This window comes from Xenopus tropicalis, chromosome 3 (genome assembly GCF_000004195.4).
Source record: "Xenopus tropicalis strain Nigerian chromosome 3, UCB_Xtro_10.0, whole genome shotgun sequence".
Taxonomy (NCBI): domain Eukaryota; kingdom Metazoa; phylum Chordata; class Amphibia; order Anura; family Pipidae; genus Xenopus; species Xenopus tropicalis.
In genome coordinates this window covers 49,791,260-49,808,450 of record NC_030679.2, presented here as the reverse complement: position 1 = coordinate 49,808,450, position 17,191 = coordinate 49,791,260, and the positions used below count along the sequence as shown (strand labels likewise).

The window sequence follows — 17,191 nt, the reverse complement described above, 5'->3', positions numbered from 1 at the left end:
AACTTTCTCGTATTTTTACCGCGAAAAAATCGGATTGTTTTGTTTACAATCGTTCGGTACGAAAATTTAGTGACTTTCGGATCGCCAATGCGATATAATCGTGACTAATACGATTTTTCCGTAAGCATTTTTGGGATATTTGCGATCTTCAGAAATTTTCGTTTCCTATCCGAATTTTTCCCATTCGGGATTCAAACTCGTGTTTTGATAAATCTGCCCCTTAATATAACCACACACTGTCAAAACCCCCATAAGACCATATAAATACCCACCAGCCCCTTAAGCTGGCCATACACGCACCGATACTATCGTACGAAACCTCGTTTCGTACGATATTCGGTGCGTGTATGGCATGTCTGCGAGTCGACCGATATCGCAGGAAGCTGCTGATATCGGACGACTCGCCGATCGGCCAGGTTAGAAAATTTTGATCGGGCGCCATAGAAGGCGCCTGACCAAAATCTGCCGTCAGGGCTGAATCGGCAGAAGGAGGTAGAAATCCTATTGTTTCTACCTCCTTATCTGCTGTTTCAGCCCTGACGGTGTATGGCGGATCTGACGATATTTCGTGCGACCGATGGTCGCACGAAACATCGTCAGATCGCCACGTGTATGGCCAGCTTTAGGATTTACCCAATCTCCCTTCAAAATTCCTTAGTTGTAACCGTTCATCATTTGTTTATATTAATAAAGTTTAATATTTTCATTATGAAACATAACTTATATTTCATTTTAATTTTCGTAATAGCTCCTCTTTAAAATGCTGGCCATCCAAAACCCTAAGAGTGAAACAGTGGTCCTACTCAAAAAAGTAAGCACACCCCAAAAATACTCAGCAGACAAGCCACCGACCCCAAACACTGAGGGCAATAAACCTCAGAGAGTTGAGACCTGCAAATCAATAGGATATCCGCAGACCCCATTGAAAGCAGCACCGCCTAAAGTACGATCCAACTATAAAGATGATCGCACTGAAGGCGGAACTCCACGTACTGTTACTTTAGACCACGTGACGTTGAAGCCGCGGCGAGTGGAAATGACGTCACCGAAGGACGAATTGTCACTAGGAACGTGGTTACTAAACACCTTCTAAAAGATGGCGGCGCCCATGGGGAAACGTATGAGATAGAAAGATTTCTTTAATTTTTGTATATCATGTGGCCCAGTATGTTATGTTCTTTGCGGGTTTGCTCAAAAATTATTTTTGGTACAAGTCGCACTTCCGGTAAGTCTGAGAGAATATGATGTAGTTAATGTATATATATAGATACATGACTGTGATAACCTGTTGATTTGAAGGCAACCGGCTGCACTAATTGTTTTAGAACAGCAATCTTTCGTCATTCATTTTACCGCAATTGATCTGTCTATTGTAATAAAACATGAGGGATGAGGAAGCACATAATATTATGAGACAGGTGCTTATATCTAATATAGTGTGCAACAAATTGCAGTCTAGCTGATGCTGATCTTCAGCCGCAAGTATCCCCCAGAAGAGAAAGCATGGCTATGGCTGAGAGTGGCAGAGGGAGTTCTAAAACTCTATAAAATTAATCTCATACAATAAATAGCTCTCTTTCTTTTGTGTGTTTACAGCATATGGTGCAAATTACCAGCAGTTATCCCAGTCATGAAAGCAGAATGCTTTGTTTATATTTCAGTATTTTATTGCCTTGACCATTTTTGCTTTCAATGATGATTATAATGATTTTATTTGCAGTCCATTCCAGTCTGTTAAAGAGAAGGTTGACTCAAACAGTTAAGGTGTTGGCTTGTTGTGTGCATGGAAAGGACTCTGCTATAAAGCATTTATTGGGGGTTAATGAAGAAACAACCTCCAGTGACCATCTGTGCCAGCACCCACCAGCTGTTTCCTATAATCAAGGTAAAGAAATATCTTGTTTATCGCTGGCAATTGTTATTCTCACTACATTTGTGACTATGAGCAGATTATAAAATGAATAGCTTTCTGTGGGGAAGAAACAAAATGTAACTGTCATCAGAGCAGCCTATTTGTGAATCTACACATTTATAAGAGTTTCCAATGGGCTCCGACAGAAGTTTTTTTCACGCTTGCATGCCATAATACTGCAGTGTGGGGAGAGATAAACTGCCTGTAGCTTGCTAAACTTAAATGTTGTTGTGAGCCTTTAAAATACAAATTTAAATAGATTGAAAGAACACATATATAGCGCTGGCACACCTATAACTAATTCACGGTGAGGGCAGTGAGGCTGTGGAATGCCCTTCCTAGTGATGTGGTAATGGCAGACTCTGTTAATGCCTTTAAGAGGGGCCTGGATGAGTTTTTGAACAAGCAGAATATCCAAGGCTATTGTGATACTAATATCTACAGTTAGTATTACTGGTTGTATATATATATAGTTTATGTATGTGAGTGTATAGATTGGTTAGTATAGGTTGTGTGCTGGGTTTACTTGGATGGGTTGAACTTGATGGACATTGGTCTTTTTTCAACCCTATGTAACTATGTAACTATGTAACTATGTAACTATGTAATAAAATTTAACCTTTATTAGAAAAATATTTAAAACATATTGGTTTAAAAGGATAGGAAAGCAAGAAGATAGAAGAATTTCTAAAATAACTACTCTATGCCTTAGTAGTAGATTAAACTGACATATCTGTGACACTTGTCACAAAACTGCTCTCTTGAGGTTTCTAAAGAATTTCCTCAGATATTATAGCGGATGTAACAATCCATTCAGTGTAAGCAGTTCTGCTGATGCTCTTGACTGGAGCTTTAACTTTGTTGCAAAGGACTGGTAATTGTATCAAAACATTTAGCTCACTTGGTAGCGAGAGTATAAGGTAAGTTTTTAACCTGTTTATTTCACAGGATTCTATGGTTCAAATCCCGGACCTATCAAATTGCTTCACTCAAAGTATTTCAAATGAAAATTTATTCACTCTTTTCATGTTCACATTTCTTAATTAGTTAATTATTTTATTGTATGTAGTTTTTAGTTTGTTGGTACAATCGATCAGCATGTATAGCCTTTAAAATACACTGATTATTAGTGCTTGTAATACTTCTTTTTTTCTGTAATTTACAAAAATGTCAGTAACTCATGTAGGCATAAATCACTATAAACAGATTTAGGTGCCGTTGACTGCAAACTCAGTTTCCTTTTAAAGGATAAGGAAAGGGTTCAGTGTTATACCCCAATATATTAAAAAGCTTTCTTGCATGTACTTGATCAACTTTTAAAAAAAAAAAAAAAAAAAAAGAGCAATCCTGTCTCCCCCAGTCCACTTCTGTAGCCATTTTAGCTATGTAGACGTCATAAAGATGGCATCTAGTCATTAAATGCGCATGCACAAAGCTCCAGCCTCACCCTAGATGCAAGCATGGCTGAAAGAGCTGGCTTAAATTAAAGGATGACACCACAAAGGTATTCCTCTTCGTAGTGATTAACTCTTTATTGCACTTTCCTTGTCCTTTAACTTTTATACTCTTTTGCGAGGTATATTTAAAACAGGCAATGCTATCTGATTACAATGCTATATCAAGCTCAAAACTCATCAGTTGCAGCATTTCAGATAAATTCTGGGTCACTCACTGCTTTCAGATGGTGTTCTGTTTGCCATGCCCCAAACTGGTAGCAGGGAAAAAAGTCAACCAGATCAACCCACTTCTTAGACACCTTGATTACAGTAAAATGAAAGTTACTTTATTTCACATTTAAAAACCTAATCCTAAATAGGATTTCTAATGTGAAATAAAGTACCTTGAAATTTTACTGCATTTAAGGTGTGTGAGAAGTGCACATCCATACTATGTTGATCTGATTAACTTATGTAGGTACTACATCAACGTTTTACAAATACACCAATTATTTTTCCATCAACCTTTACATATTTTATTAGGCACCAAATTTTTTACACAGCACTATATGCTTCTTAAAGGTGACCAGTAGCTACTTGTCATTTCTACTAAATTCCAGGAAATACTGTGCCATAGATAATACTGAGAATTGCTTCTGCTAAAACACACATAGAGACAATTGTCAGTAAATGATCAGCATTGTCTATTTTTGTATTCTTGACAAGTAGCTCCGTGTGTCTTCACCCTAGAAGTTCCTTGTTAACAGTGTCAAGTTGGTTACTGCGTGGGTGTTACATTGACTTACTAATTGCTAGTATGTTAATCTTACAAGATTTTTTTCTATGTTCTCTCTTTGTACAGCTGAACATGACAGTTTGTTAATACACAGACCTGACCAGCCAGCGAATGCTAAAATTCTTAGAATTGCTATTATAGGTTCTCCAAATGCTGGGAAATCAACACTATCCAACCAGCTTCTGGGCAGAAAGGTATCAAACCCTCTTAAACCATACTATCTGTCCGAAATCCATGTTTCCTATTAAACTATTTAGTAAATATTAAGTTATTAATATTTAAGTTAAAAGTTATGCTAAATTAACATTTTATCAAAATGGTAAAACATTGTCATTTGTGTCACAGAGATAAATAAACACTACCTACAACTACCTACAATTTAAAGGACATGTAAACCCCACACACAAAATGTAATCAGTAAACAGCCTCTTTGAAATCTTTCTATACCTGCCACACTGGTTGTCGAAAGGTTAATAGTAAGGCTGCAACATCTCCTTAATCACTTAGATTTCTTTCTCCTCCTGTAACACACTCAGCCCCCCCTTGGGAATTTACTTTGATTTCTGGCTTGCCAGACGTGCTCAGTTGTTCTAAGCTCAGGTTACTAAACACGCCCTCCAGTCTAGCAGCCAGTGAAGAGAGGGCATTGCTGGTTCTCAGCTCTAGCTAGCTTTATTTTTTCTCCTGAGCTCAGCTTTACCATTACAGTGATCAAACAAAGCAGAACTTTTATCAGAGACAGTTCTGCCTGTGTGAGCCTGTATCATTGATGAAATGTATGCTGAATAAGGGTCTTTGTGTGCGTGTATGCTGTTTGCAGATGTAAATGTAACGGATTACGTATCAGAGGAAAAATGGCCACCGGATGAAAGCTGCTTTTTTTTTTGCTTTAGGAAAATGTGATGGTGCTGGCAAGCGGAGGGGATATATGCAGTACAAATAATGCCATTTGGGTAGGAGAGATGTGTCCAACTGATATACATTGTAGGCAAATGTAGGCTTTACATGTCCTTTAATGGAAGAAGATGCCATATAATAATAGGTGGTGCTTTACTTTACCCTTTACTTTACATTATGTGCTGGTGGTTCTTAAACAGTAACTGATGGTATTGTAAGTGTCATGACCGTGTAATACCCAATATATTGGGTATTACATTTTCAAGCCATCTTACTTCCCTCGCCCAGTCATCCCTAGGTAGACTAACACCTGCACAGTAGAGTAAAATTTTCCAATATTAGCATACTTGACAAGTCAAGTTTGTAGAAAGATCCTCATGGGCTTTTGCATTTTTTTCCTGAAGAGGAGCACTTGGCTGTGGAAAACAACTAGGGGCGGGACCGTTGCTTTTACTTTAAAGATTCAGGGGAGTAATAACAATGTTTACATGGGGATCTATTATAAAATATAAATATGTGACTTATTGTGCATTCTCATTTATCTGTCTCTTAGGTGTTTCCAGTATCAAAGAAAGTACACACAACTCGCTGTCAAGCCCAGGGTGTTATTACTGAGGGGGAGACACAGCTGGTTTGTATTAAGATTGGTTGTGTTAATTAACCCTTTAAGTGCCAGCATAATTTCACATTTCAGTTGTATGAAATGCTGTCTCCTAAGTGCCAAACATCAAGGCTTTTCTGAACTTAGCAGTTTCTATAAAATGTATATAAATTCTAAAAAAATCGACTCATAGCTTCCACTTTCAAGCATCTTATTTCCCACGTAGCATTAGGTACAAAGAAAAAACATCCTAAATATGAAAGCCAAGGGTCCACTGATTCCCATTGTGCATAGGATCACCAAAATATCTGGTATTTAGAGACCCCAAAATTAAATTAGTGCATACAAATTGCCCCAGTGATCACTTCAGCTACTGAAATTTCAACACAGTTTGTGGGGTTAAAACTAAAAAACTAAACTAAAACTAAAAAAAATATGTGACCCCCAAAAGCATACGTTTTTGTAAAGTACACATTCAGGTGAATCCAAAATTGGGTACCCTTGTCTTTCTACTCCAAACTACTGACTCAATGCTTTCCCGAAATTGGCGGTTTTGATGAAATACCTGAAAATCACCTTAAAGCTTTCACTTTCAAGTATCTTATGTCCTACATTGCATTAGGTACCATGAACAAAACATCCTAAACATGAATGCCGGGGGTCCACTGAACAGTGTAATGCCTTTTGTGCATGCATATTTGATGGCATATATTTATACTACCAAAAAATACACCACCTGAGTTATGTGTGGTAAAAGTGGCAAATAAGTTGACCCCAGAAAAACTTTTCAGAAAATACACCTTCTTGCCAAATCTAAAATGGGTAACTATGTTTGTATGAAAGCACCAAACAGCTCTAAATGTAGCACTTTTTAGGTAATTACTGAAAATTGTCTCAAAGCTTGCAGTTTACCTCATTCTGTATCCAACATTTGGTAAAGTACCAACATACAGTGAGGAACATAAGTATTTGAAGTTCTCCCACTTAGAAATCATGGAGGGGTCTGAAATTCACATTGTAGGTGCATTCCCATTCAGGAAATCACATTGTATGATTTTTAAAGAATGTATTTGTATTGCACTGCTGCACATAAGTATTTGAACACCTGAGAATATCAGTGTTAATATTTGGTACAGAAGCCTTTGCTTGCAATTACAGAGGTCAAACGTTTCCTGTAGTTCTTGACCAGGTTTGCACACACTGCAACAGGGATTTTGGCCCACTCCTCCACACAGATCTCCTCTAGATCTGTCAGGTTTCGGAGCTGTTGCTGAGCAACACGAAGTTTCAGCTCCCTCCAAAGATTTTCTATTGGATTTAGGTCTGGAGACTGGCTAGGCCACTCCAGAATCTTGATATGCCTCTTACGAAGCCACTACGGAAGACCTAGCCATGACCCATCTTCAATGCTTTGACTGAGGGAAGGAGGTTGTTGCTCAAAATCTCACAATACATGGCCCCATTCATCCTCTCCTTAATACAGTGCAGTCGTCCTGTCTCCTTCGTAGAAAAGCACCCCCAACACATGATGTTACCACCCCCATGCTTCACAGTAGGGATGGTGTTCTTGGATGCAACTCATTCTTATTTTTCCTCCAAACACGGTGAGTGAAGTTTAGACCAAAAAGTTCTACTTTGGTCTCATCTGACCACATGTCTTTCTCCCATCCCTCCTCTGGATCATCCAGATGGTCATTGGCAAACTTCAGACGGGCCTGGATTGTGATGACTTGAGCAGGGGAACCTTCTGTGCAATGCATGATTTGAAACCATGATGGCGTAGTGTTCTACCGAGAGTGACCTTTGAAACTGTGGTCCCAGCTCTCTTCATGTCATTGACCAGCTCCTCCCTTGTAGTTCCGGGCTGATTCCTCAACTTTCTTATCATCAGTGATACACCACGAGGTGAGATCTTGCATGGAGCCGCAGTCCTAGGGAGACTGACAGTCGTCTTTAGCCTCTTCCATTTTCTAACAATTGCTCCAACAGTTGATCTGTTTTCACCAAGCTGCTTGGCAATTGCCTCGTAGCCCTTTCCAGCCTTCTGGAGGTCCACAATTTTTTCTCTTTGACAGCTCTTTGGTCTTGCCCATGGTAGTAGTTGGAGTCTGACTGACTGTGGGGTGGACAGGTGTCTTTAAAGAGCTCAGACAGGTGCTACTAATTTAGATTAATGAGTGGAGTATAGGTGGACTTTTTAAAGGCAGAGTAACAGAGCCAGAATTCTTGCTGATTGCCAGGTGTTCAAATACTTATGTGCAGCAGTGCAATACAAATACATTCTTTAAAAATCATACAATGTGATTTCCTGAATTTTTTTTTTAAATGCTGTCTCTCACAGTGGGAATGCACCTACAATATGAATTTCAGACCCCTCCATGATTTCTAAGTGGGAGAACTTGCAAAATCGCAAGGTGTTCAAATACTTGTGTTCCTCACTGTAATACATTCTAAATATGAATGCCAGGGGTATAATGAACAGTTTAAAGTCCAATATGCATAGATTTATCAAACTGTTGCAGAGGCACCCAAATAGATATAAAATTTCCATATTGACAAACTAGTATCAAAGAACAATGCGGAACACAATAAAATCACAAAAATTCAATAAAACCGCTAAAATCATTTTTTTTTGTCCCACATAGTCAGAATCACAGTTTGAATATTTTAGCTTATCAAAATAAGTTTTACAGACAGAAACAAGTGAATAACACCAATGCAGAACTAAAAAAGTATTAAAAAGGCTAAAAATGCACAAAAATTGTAATATAATCACCACAATAACATACAAAAGGTATTGCACAGTGCAGTTAGAAAATAAGCTATTCACAATGGCAATAAAAATATTTTTCAGACAAATAAAACACTGAACACACATCAAACAACAATGCAGTAAAAAAAAAAAGAAAAAAAAAAAGCCACATATTTGTGTATATGTGTGTGTAGACTTGGTGAGTTGTGTGTGTGTGTGTGTGTGTGTGCCACTTGTTTCCATGCTCTGCTCATTGACTGGGGAAGGAGCGGCTTCAAAAGCTGCCCCTCCACTCCCCCAGTGGGAAATGCTGCAGAATGTAGAATTTACTTTGTGTGGAATTTCAGACCTTTTATCCACAGAATATAGATTCTATGTTCTGTGATATTTAAAGGAGAAAGAAAGGTAAAAACTAAGTAAGTTTTATCAGAAAGGTCTATGTAAATACTGCCATAAGCACTCACAGAAATGCTGCACTGACTTCTCTGTGAAAAGATTTCCTGTGAATTCCTGTGCCAGAGACAGGCAGCTCTCTGCTGTCTCCTCTCTCCTGCTCCCCCCTCCCTCAAGAATGCTAAGAACTCGCTCCCCCCCTTAGGAATGTGGATCTGAGCCAATCAGCAGGAAGCTGACTCATAGTCTAACTAACTAAGCATGTTCACTTGGTCTGGGTGTCTGTGCAGGAGCGAGGCATTATGAGAACTTTCTTTACACAGCTCAGCATTTTTCTTCTTGTTTGGCTTCTGATCATCTGAACAGGTGAAATATGGGGAGACTTAAGGGCACTATTGAGACAACTGAAGGTATGCCTGCAGCTTGAGATTAACGCTTTATTAGCCTTTCCTTCTCCTTTAAAGGGTTAAATATAGTATAAGAATACCTATGTTTCTATTGTTAGCCTTTTTAGCTAACTTAGGGGCTGTTGCTACTGCAGCTATGTCTGCATTACTAATTGTTTTGACTGGGCAAGCTCCCAGCAACACAATACTAAACGCTCTTGGTTGTCACATATTTAATGGAATTATTAATATAAAAGACCTTTGGTATTTTATTCTGGAGTTTAGGGTCTTTATATAATGTGAATTTAAACTGTATGAATGTTAATAATCATTTTAATATATCATTTTATTTGTATATACCTAGGTTCTTCTAGACACTCCTGGAATGGTTACTACTTCAAAAGTCAAAAGGTGAGTTATCTGGACAATCTGTTCTGTTTTAATTGACCTACAACACTAAACACTGGAAATCAATCATTTGACTATTTTTTTTTGCTATGCTGTATTGTAAAAATCTTTTACGCAGAACTTTAGGTTTTTTTCCAGTAAAATCTGTGTGCAGTCTTATTTTTTCCTTTTGTCTGAAAAAGTCCCACCCAACCTAGTATGTTCAATGTATCCCTATTTAGTACATATAGTACATATTCATTAACTGCACCCAGAAGCCTTGGCAGAAATCTATATTTTCAAATAGAAACATTGTGCTTTTTAAAAAAGATTTTCTGAACATGCATTGTGAATATTATGAATGCTTTTAGGGTGTTTTATATCCTGTTTTTATCGGACATTTAAGTAGTGTTCATAATGAAATATTGCCAAAGACTGTCAAGTAAAATAAAATACAGGAGTCACCATGTGTCTTATGAGGTGGTACAATTTTGAAAATTCTGTCCTAATTAATTAATCTGTCTAATCTTGTTAGAAAAGTATTCTAAAATCAAATGTCATGTCTGAACTTAATACTTTTTATATAGAGCAGTGCTGTCCAACTTCTGTGGTGCCGAGGGCCGGAATTTCTCTAGCATATCTAGTGGAGGGCCGCTAATGGAAGCCATTTTTGACCACCACCCTTTTTAAAACCGCACCCACTTCAGACCACACCCATGTTATCACAAGAGCTTTTAAGACCATGCTCACATTAATGGTGGTAGTGCAGCAAAAACACAAATGCTTGGTGCTCACTATGGGGATATCAACCATCATTCATATGTGAAAGAATTATATTATGTCACATTAAGGCACACCCTTAAGTCCATATGCCTCCTCCTCCCCTGTGGATAGCACAGCAACGGGCCACCGGTTGGACAGCACTGATATAGTGCATTCTGTTGACAAGAATACTGTCACAGGAAAACATGTTTTTGTATCAGTTAATAGTGCTGCTCCAGCAGAATTCTTCACTGAAATTTGTTTTTTAAAAAAGACAAATACTATTTTTTTTTTATATTTAATTTTAAAATTTGGCATGGGGCTAGACATTTTTTTTATTTTCCCATGTGCCTCAGCTATGTGATTTGTGGTCTGATAAACTTCAATCACTCTTTACTGTTGCGCTGCTGCTGGAGTGATATCACCCCCTCCCTTTCCCCCCCCGCAGCTGATCATCAGAAGAATAGGAAGGTAGCAAGACAGCAGCTCCATGATACTTCTGCTGAAGGATTCATCTGTTAGGTTAAAGCTGGCATGCACGCACCGATATAATTACATGAAACAAAGTTTTGTATGATTTTCGAGCCATGTGTGGGCTCTGAATTATTGTCACAACAATTTTCATACCATGGCAGTTGGTTGTTTAGTCAATTGGACAGGTTAGAAAATTTCTGTTTGAAAACAAAATATGTACATGTATTTCCTATCTGATGACCTAGGTAATATATCCATGGGTGACCATATTTCTGGGACATATCTTTCATACGATTGTAGTGTGCCAATTATTAGTGGCCAAAACAACGTCAGATGTGTAATTTTTAGGACTTTAATCCTACAAATTTATTTGAATGTTAGTTTTAGATTGAGTTAAAATGTATAAGTCTGAATTTTTATCGCCAGCTTAATAGCACTGCTGACATGGTCCTGATTTTAGAGAGTGGATAAACAGACTAAATTTGCTTATACTGCCTCCCAATAATAATAAAGTGGCTTCACGCATTTCTCTGCAATCTAAAATACACTGTTGATAAACTGCCCCATGTGCCATTAGCCTCAGTTAGCTTGTACAGTAAAATATATATATATATATATATATATATATATATACACAAAGTATGCACTTGGAAATAATGATGCATTGACATCTGTGAGCAATAACTCCAGATCTTAAATACATTATGCAGTGAGGGGCAGAAGTAGTTGCACCCAAAATACATTAACTACAGTGAAAGACACTGGGTAGTTGCACCACAAATACATAAAATAGTCATAAGCAGTGAGAACTTCAGCCTCAAATACATTACAGTGAGAGGCTGTGATTTCTGACACCCCAGACCCCACCAGCATTATAGAGAACAAAGTCAGAAATTGTTTGCATTGTTAAACGCGGTAACTTGCCCTACCTAGTGGTGGATATGAGAACAGCACTCAAGCAGGAAAAACCCTTTGATTTGCTATTGTGGGACTTTGGTCATATTGACTGTATATTGAGTAGGAGAAACAATAGGTTATCTAAAAGCAATTCCATTGTGTAGTGCTGGGTCATAAAAGCTCAGAATCAGGCACAATGCACTGAGATGGATGCAATAAAAATTACCATGAAAACATGACAGAATCCCTTTAAGTACTAAAGTAAGTAACATGAAGCTTGATAATAAGAAACCATTGCTGTGTTTAAGGAAGTTTTTATGCTACTAAAACTCTGAATTTATGCATTGCTGATGAAGCAAAAGGTTTATTTTATGTTTCAAAAGAACTTTGCTCTGGATGTTTCATGTAATGTGTTTTGACATGTTTGTGCTTTCCTTTCCAGACATAACTTGGAGAAATCCCTACTGCATGATCCATGGCAATCTATGAAATCAGCTGACCTAGGTAAGATAATTCTCCAATTAACAATTATCTCTTGACTTATAACTGGTGGTTTGAATGTAAATGTATGGACTCCAAAATTCTGGACCTAATTAGCTGGCCTGTGGGCTAAACAAATCCAGTGCAGTTTGGGCCACACAAATGAAGGCCTAACTGCACTGAGTCTTTAGCTGGCCATACATTCCAACGAATATCCACAGAACAATGGGCATTTAACTTAAATGATATAACAAACTTGTGCAGTTGATGTTTCCTTTTCTTATTCCTCAGATTCATTCATTTTATTCTCAAGTTTCAGTAACTTTACAATTTCATAATGCCCTACATTTGTTGTAAAAGTTGTTCACTTAGCACTTGTACTCTTTGTAAACTGCATCATTTCTGGGAAGCAGGATTTGTTAAATAAAAAAAAAAATATTTTGTTGTTCTTGTGGATATTTGTTGAAGTGCTGTATGATCTCGTATTTATTTGTGAAATAAGGCAGGTTGCTCAATCCAATATGATATTGTTAAATGCTTTGCTGTTGTGCACAAATCCAATCAGTAGAAATATATGTAATAAGTATATCTGAACATTTTGCTTGCTAGTGTTTGGCCAATTTTAATTACACAGCCCAACATATTCATGGCACTACAAGGGTCAGTTTTTTCCTCACCCCTTTGATATCATATTGGGTTGCAACTGGTGTGTGAATATCATAGCTACCAATGTGCCCTGATGGTAGGTAGCTGGGCATCAGCAGTTATGGAAGTGAGAGATGCCACATCTCTATCTTGTTTTCACTCAGATCTATTAGTCTTCATTGAATGGACCACTGCTTTTTCACACAGAACCTTTTGGCCCACAGGCTGACCAAATGGATAACATAACTGTTGGCCCATGTACAGCCGACATAAGATCAATGGTATTTATGGCTGTTGGGTCATCTTGGTTTTCCTCAATAATTGTTCATCTCATGGTTTGTCCCTGGGAGAAATATGACTTCAGTTTGGGGCTGTGCCATCTATGGGGCCCAGAACAGGCATTGTGGATACTGAGCCAGAAGCACAGTTAAGGTACAATATGGGCAATTCCTCTATGTTCTCCTAGACACTCCTGGAAAGACAAAATTGAGGGTCCATTAAAGTTAGATTTGGTGTGAATACATATTTGCTGCCTTAGATTTTCTTTTAAGTATGGCTGGTAACTGCAAACCTGCAATGTTTTTATCCATTTGTAACCTTGGCGTAAGATAGGAGGACTTAGGACAACTGCGTGCTCTCAAGCGAGTTGTAAACTCAAAAAAGTCAGTAAACCTTAAGATCTCTGATGTAATACAATATAGCTCTTGTATCATATTCTGTTAGCGCCTCCTGGTAAAGTGAGGATTGCAACATATGAGTAATTCCCACTGCCTCATGAATAAGTGTAATATATATTAGTGGTTATGTAACCTTCATTCTGACAGAATATGAAATGTCTCGTGTATGGACAGAACATAAGTGCTGTCTGCCCCTAAATCAGTCTTTCCTTTTGTTTTAGTGCTTGTTCTGTTGGATGTCTCTGATCACTGGACCAGAAGCTCACTAAACTTTGAAGTTCTAAAGTGTTTGTCTCAGTTCCAGAATATCCCCAGTATACTGGTGTTGAACAAGGTGAGTACATCTCTAACTTTAAGCTTCCTTGGGTTATATCATTCTTTGTGTGCTTGGAAAATTCCCACCCTACCATGTTTAGACACAATTATGACTAGAAGACAAATCCCTGTCTACAATTAACAATCCTTCAAATACCATAGTTCATAATTATGAATAAGTTGAATCCATGAATGTCAGTGGTGTGTTTTTCCACATTTTGTTCCTGTTCCTATAGCTGGCTCTGCTAACTTTGAATTGTGAACCTCCTAATTCTCTGTGATCCTTTCTGACTGACTGCAGATTTTTTTAACCCTATACAATATTTTGCCAGTATTTAGATGGTTATAATTGTTGCCTTTTTGTGTTTCTCATGCAGGTCGATCTAATAAAGCAGAAAGGGATTCTGCTTGACCTGACAAACCAACTGACTGAGGGAACTGTGAACAGCAAGAAAGCTTTGATCAAGTCTCTGCCCAGAGCTTCCCAGGGCCAACATGCTAAGTCAAATATGGCATCTTCTCATTTAAGTCAGATTCAAGATGAGACTTGTATTACAGAATCTCATCAGGTGACTACAGCTCCTATTGCTGAAAGCAACCAGGACATCCAAGATTTAAAGGGCAAGAAAGGCTGGCCTCATTTTCAGGATGTGTTTATGCTTTCCGCTGTGAATGGCGATGAGGTGCAGACACTGAAGGTAATTATGACGGTGAAGAAAAATGCTGCATTGTACCTAAAAAGACAGTGATCCCTAACATGTATCTATTTATTTGCTTGCCCACAAATATAATTAATTTGCCCTTTTATTGCAGAGATATCTTCTGTCTCTTGCCAAGCCTGGTGAGTGGGAATATCATAGTGATGTTGTTACTTCCCAATCACCTCAGGAAATCTGCAATAATATTATAAGGGAGAAGCTACTGGAGTATCTGCCACAGGAAGTTCCATACAATGTTACTCAAGTAAGGGTCTGTTGTTAGTCTATGTTTCTCTTTTTAATTTGCTCTCTTTTTGCTGTGCAGGTATAGGCACCATAACCTGCACAGGAGAGAGCCTGATTTTATGGTACAATATTATTGCAGCAACGTGACAGTGTGCTGTATTTTTAAGCTGTGTGGCTACTCTTTTATATATGATGTACAGTACTGTACAGGCATTATATATAATATATATATATATATATATAATATATATAATATAAAATCAGTGCTGTCCAACTTCTGTGGTGCAGAGAGCCGGAATTTTTCCGTCCTACGTGGTGGAGGGCCGATATTGGAAGCCAGTTTTGACCACTCCCCTTTTTTAAACAACACGCACTTGAAACCACACCCGTGTCATCACATGATCATACCCATATTAATGGTGGTATTACAGCAAAAACCTGCCATACTCTGCCTTCCCTACCCTACCTGTGTGTGCCATACTCTACCTGCCCTATGCTGCCTGTGTGTGCCATACTCTGCCTGCCCTACTCTGCCTGTGTGTGCCATACACAGCTTGCCCTAACCTGCCTTTGTGTGCCATACTCTGCCTGCCCTACCCTGCTTGTGTGTATGCCATACTCTGCCTGCCCTATGCTGCCTTTGTGTGCGATACTCAGCTTGCCCTACCCTGCCTGTGTGTGCCATACTCTACCTGCCCTATGCTGCCTGTGTGTGCCAATTTAGGGATTAAAAGGTGTGAACAACACAGGGGATTACATTTTTAAACAAATACAGGGGGATTACAGCCTGAATCTGAGGTGTGAGCAATGTAGGGGGCCAGATAATCACAGTACTGATACCATTTAAAGCTTACACAAAGGAAAGCCATCAAAGCAGCCAGACAGGTGGGGGGGCCACACAGAGGGGGGTCGCGGGCTGCATGTGGCCCGCGGGCCGCCAGTTGGACAGCACTGATATATATAACCATATATACTGTATTCACTTATGTGCTGTAAAAAGCACAGGCCTGGATGTAAAATTTTGAAGGAACCACATATTTTGTGACAGAATATTTAATGTCATTAGGTTACAGATTTGTGGGAGGAAGGTCCTGGAGGAGAACTTGTAATTCTACAGACCTTGTTAGTACAAAAAGAAAATCATGCGGTATGTAACTTTTTTTCATTGATTAGATCTTTCTTTATCAGGGTAATGTTGATGGTGTGAGTTCTCAATACATATTTCCTTTTAATATGCAGAAACTTCTCATTGGAGCTGGTGGCCAGATGATCAAGAGAATTGCACTTGAGGCAGGCCAAGACCTCATGAATGTTTTCCTATGTGAGGTTAGAGTACGATTATCTGTCAAGGTAAAGAAGTGATTTCTTGTGCAAGACCTCCAGGTCTGCATAAAAATAGGGCTCTATTAGGACAAGCTGAACAGGCCACAGCTTTTTTATTTTTGCACTTTCAGAGAAGATTCATCAACACATCTCAGGAAATTCTTGCTTAATGATTGATACCGTGATGTTGAATGTGCACATATTAAAAAAAGTCCAAATCTGTCCCAAAAAACACCCAAGAGGGATACAGCATTTTCATATTATAAAATGCTGTAGTGTGGCCAAAGGCGCTGTAAAATTGAGCAAGCTTGGACTTTGTCTGTAAACAGTTAGCAAGACCAAACTCATTGTTCAAATAGCAAAGAATTTTAACCAGATGGAAAAGGAAGAAAGTAAATAGCCTATGTAACAATGGACTGTCTATTGTTTAGGCAGTCGTTTACAGAGTGCAAAGAATTCTGGTGATAATAAGCATTTGTTTGAAGTTTGTTTCTATGTAAAAGGTCACTTTATTTGCTAAAGTCCAAAAAGAAATTCCGCTGTTTGTTTAATATGAAATTTTTTTTGTTCAAAATACAATTTTTTTCTACAGTATGCCTGGCTTGGTTTCTGGGAAAAACAAAACTGTATGTTGTACCACATTTAATTGAATCTATCGCACAAACCAGCTATTGCAGCTCCCTCCCACAAGCACAATCAGTCAACTTCATGTGCGCTTGTTAAAGGCTTTTTAAAGGGGAACTGTGACTGATATAGAAATGTACCCAGACTGAAGTGGATGCTCTCTAATTATTTTCAAAAAATGATCGAATTAGCCTACATTTGCCTGATATCGCCCACCCATAGGTGGGGATATCGGGAGAAGATCTGCTCGCTTGGCGACCTCAACATGTATGGCCAGGACATATGCCTGTTATTATTTATAAATGTACCGCTAGTGCTAATGGTACAGGGGTTGAGAAAAGCCAATCCACTGTCTTCTGCCCCTCTTTGCGTGTACACTGATAGGAAAGGAATCAACCTGTCAAGGCACACACAGTGGATTTAAGTGTTTCTGAGATAAAATATCCAAGCTGTGTGCACTGATCACATGTCACCGCACACACACAAGGAG

The 17,191-nt window shown here is 38.5% G+C and overlaps 1 protein-coding gene across 1 annotated transcript; it reads left to right on the top strand.

The window, feature by feature from the left end:
- Positions 1-1,022: 1,022 nt before the first annotated feature.
- Positions 1,023-16,671, top strand: eral1 (Era-like 12S mitochondrial rRNA chaperone 1). The gene is made up of 11 exons (XM_002938076.5): positions 1,023-1,225; positions 1,721-1,885; positions 4,211-4,338; positions 5,595-5,672; positions 9,538-9,584; positions 12,136-12,197; positions 13,717-13,829; positions 14,188-14,508; positions 14,624-14,773; positions 15,821-15,901; positions 15,994-16,671. Exons 1-11 carry the CDS (start codon positions 1,156-1,158, stop codon positions 16,114-16,116), a joined length of 1,338 nt encoding a protein of 445 aa, XP_002938122.2. The 5' UTR covers positions 1,023-1,155; the 3' UTR covers positions 16,117-16,671.
- Positions 16,672-17,191: the final 520 nt, after the last annotated feature.

Coding starts and splice junctions, on each gene's coding strand:
- eral1 (XM_002938076.5), top strand. CDS start 1,156: ATGTGGCCCAGTATGTTATGTTCTTTGCGGGTTTGCTCAAAAATTATT. Junction 4,339..5,594: donor ACCAGCTTCTGGGCAGAAAG/GTATCAAACCCT, acceptor TCTGTCTCTTAG/GTGTTTCCAGTATCAAAGAA. Junction 13,830..14,187: donor GTATACTGGTGTTGAACAAG/GTGAGTACATCT, acceptor TTTCTCATGCAG/GTCGATCTAATAAAGCAGAA.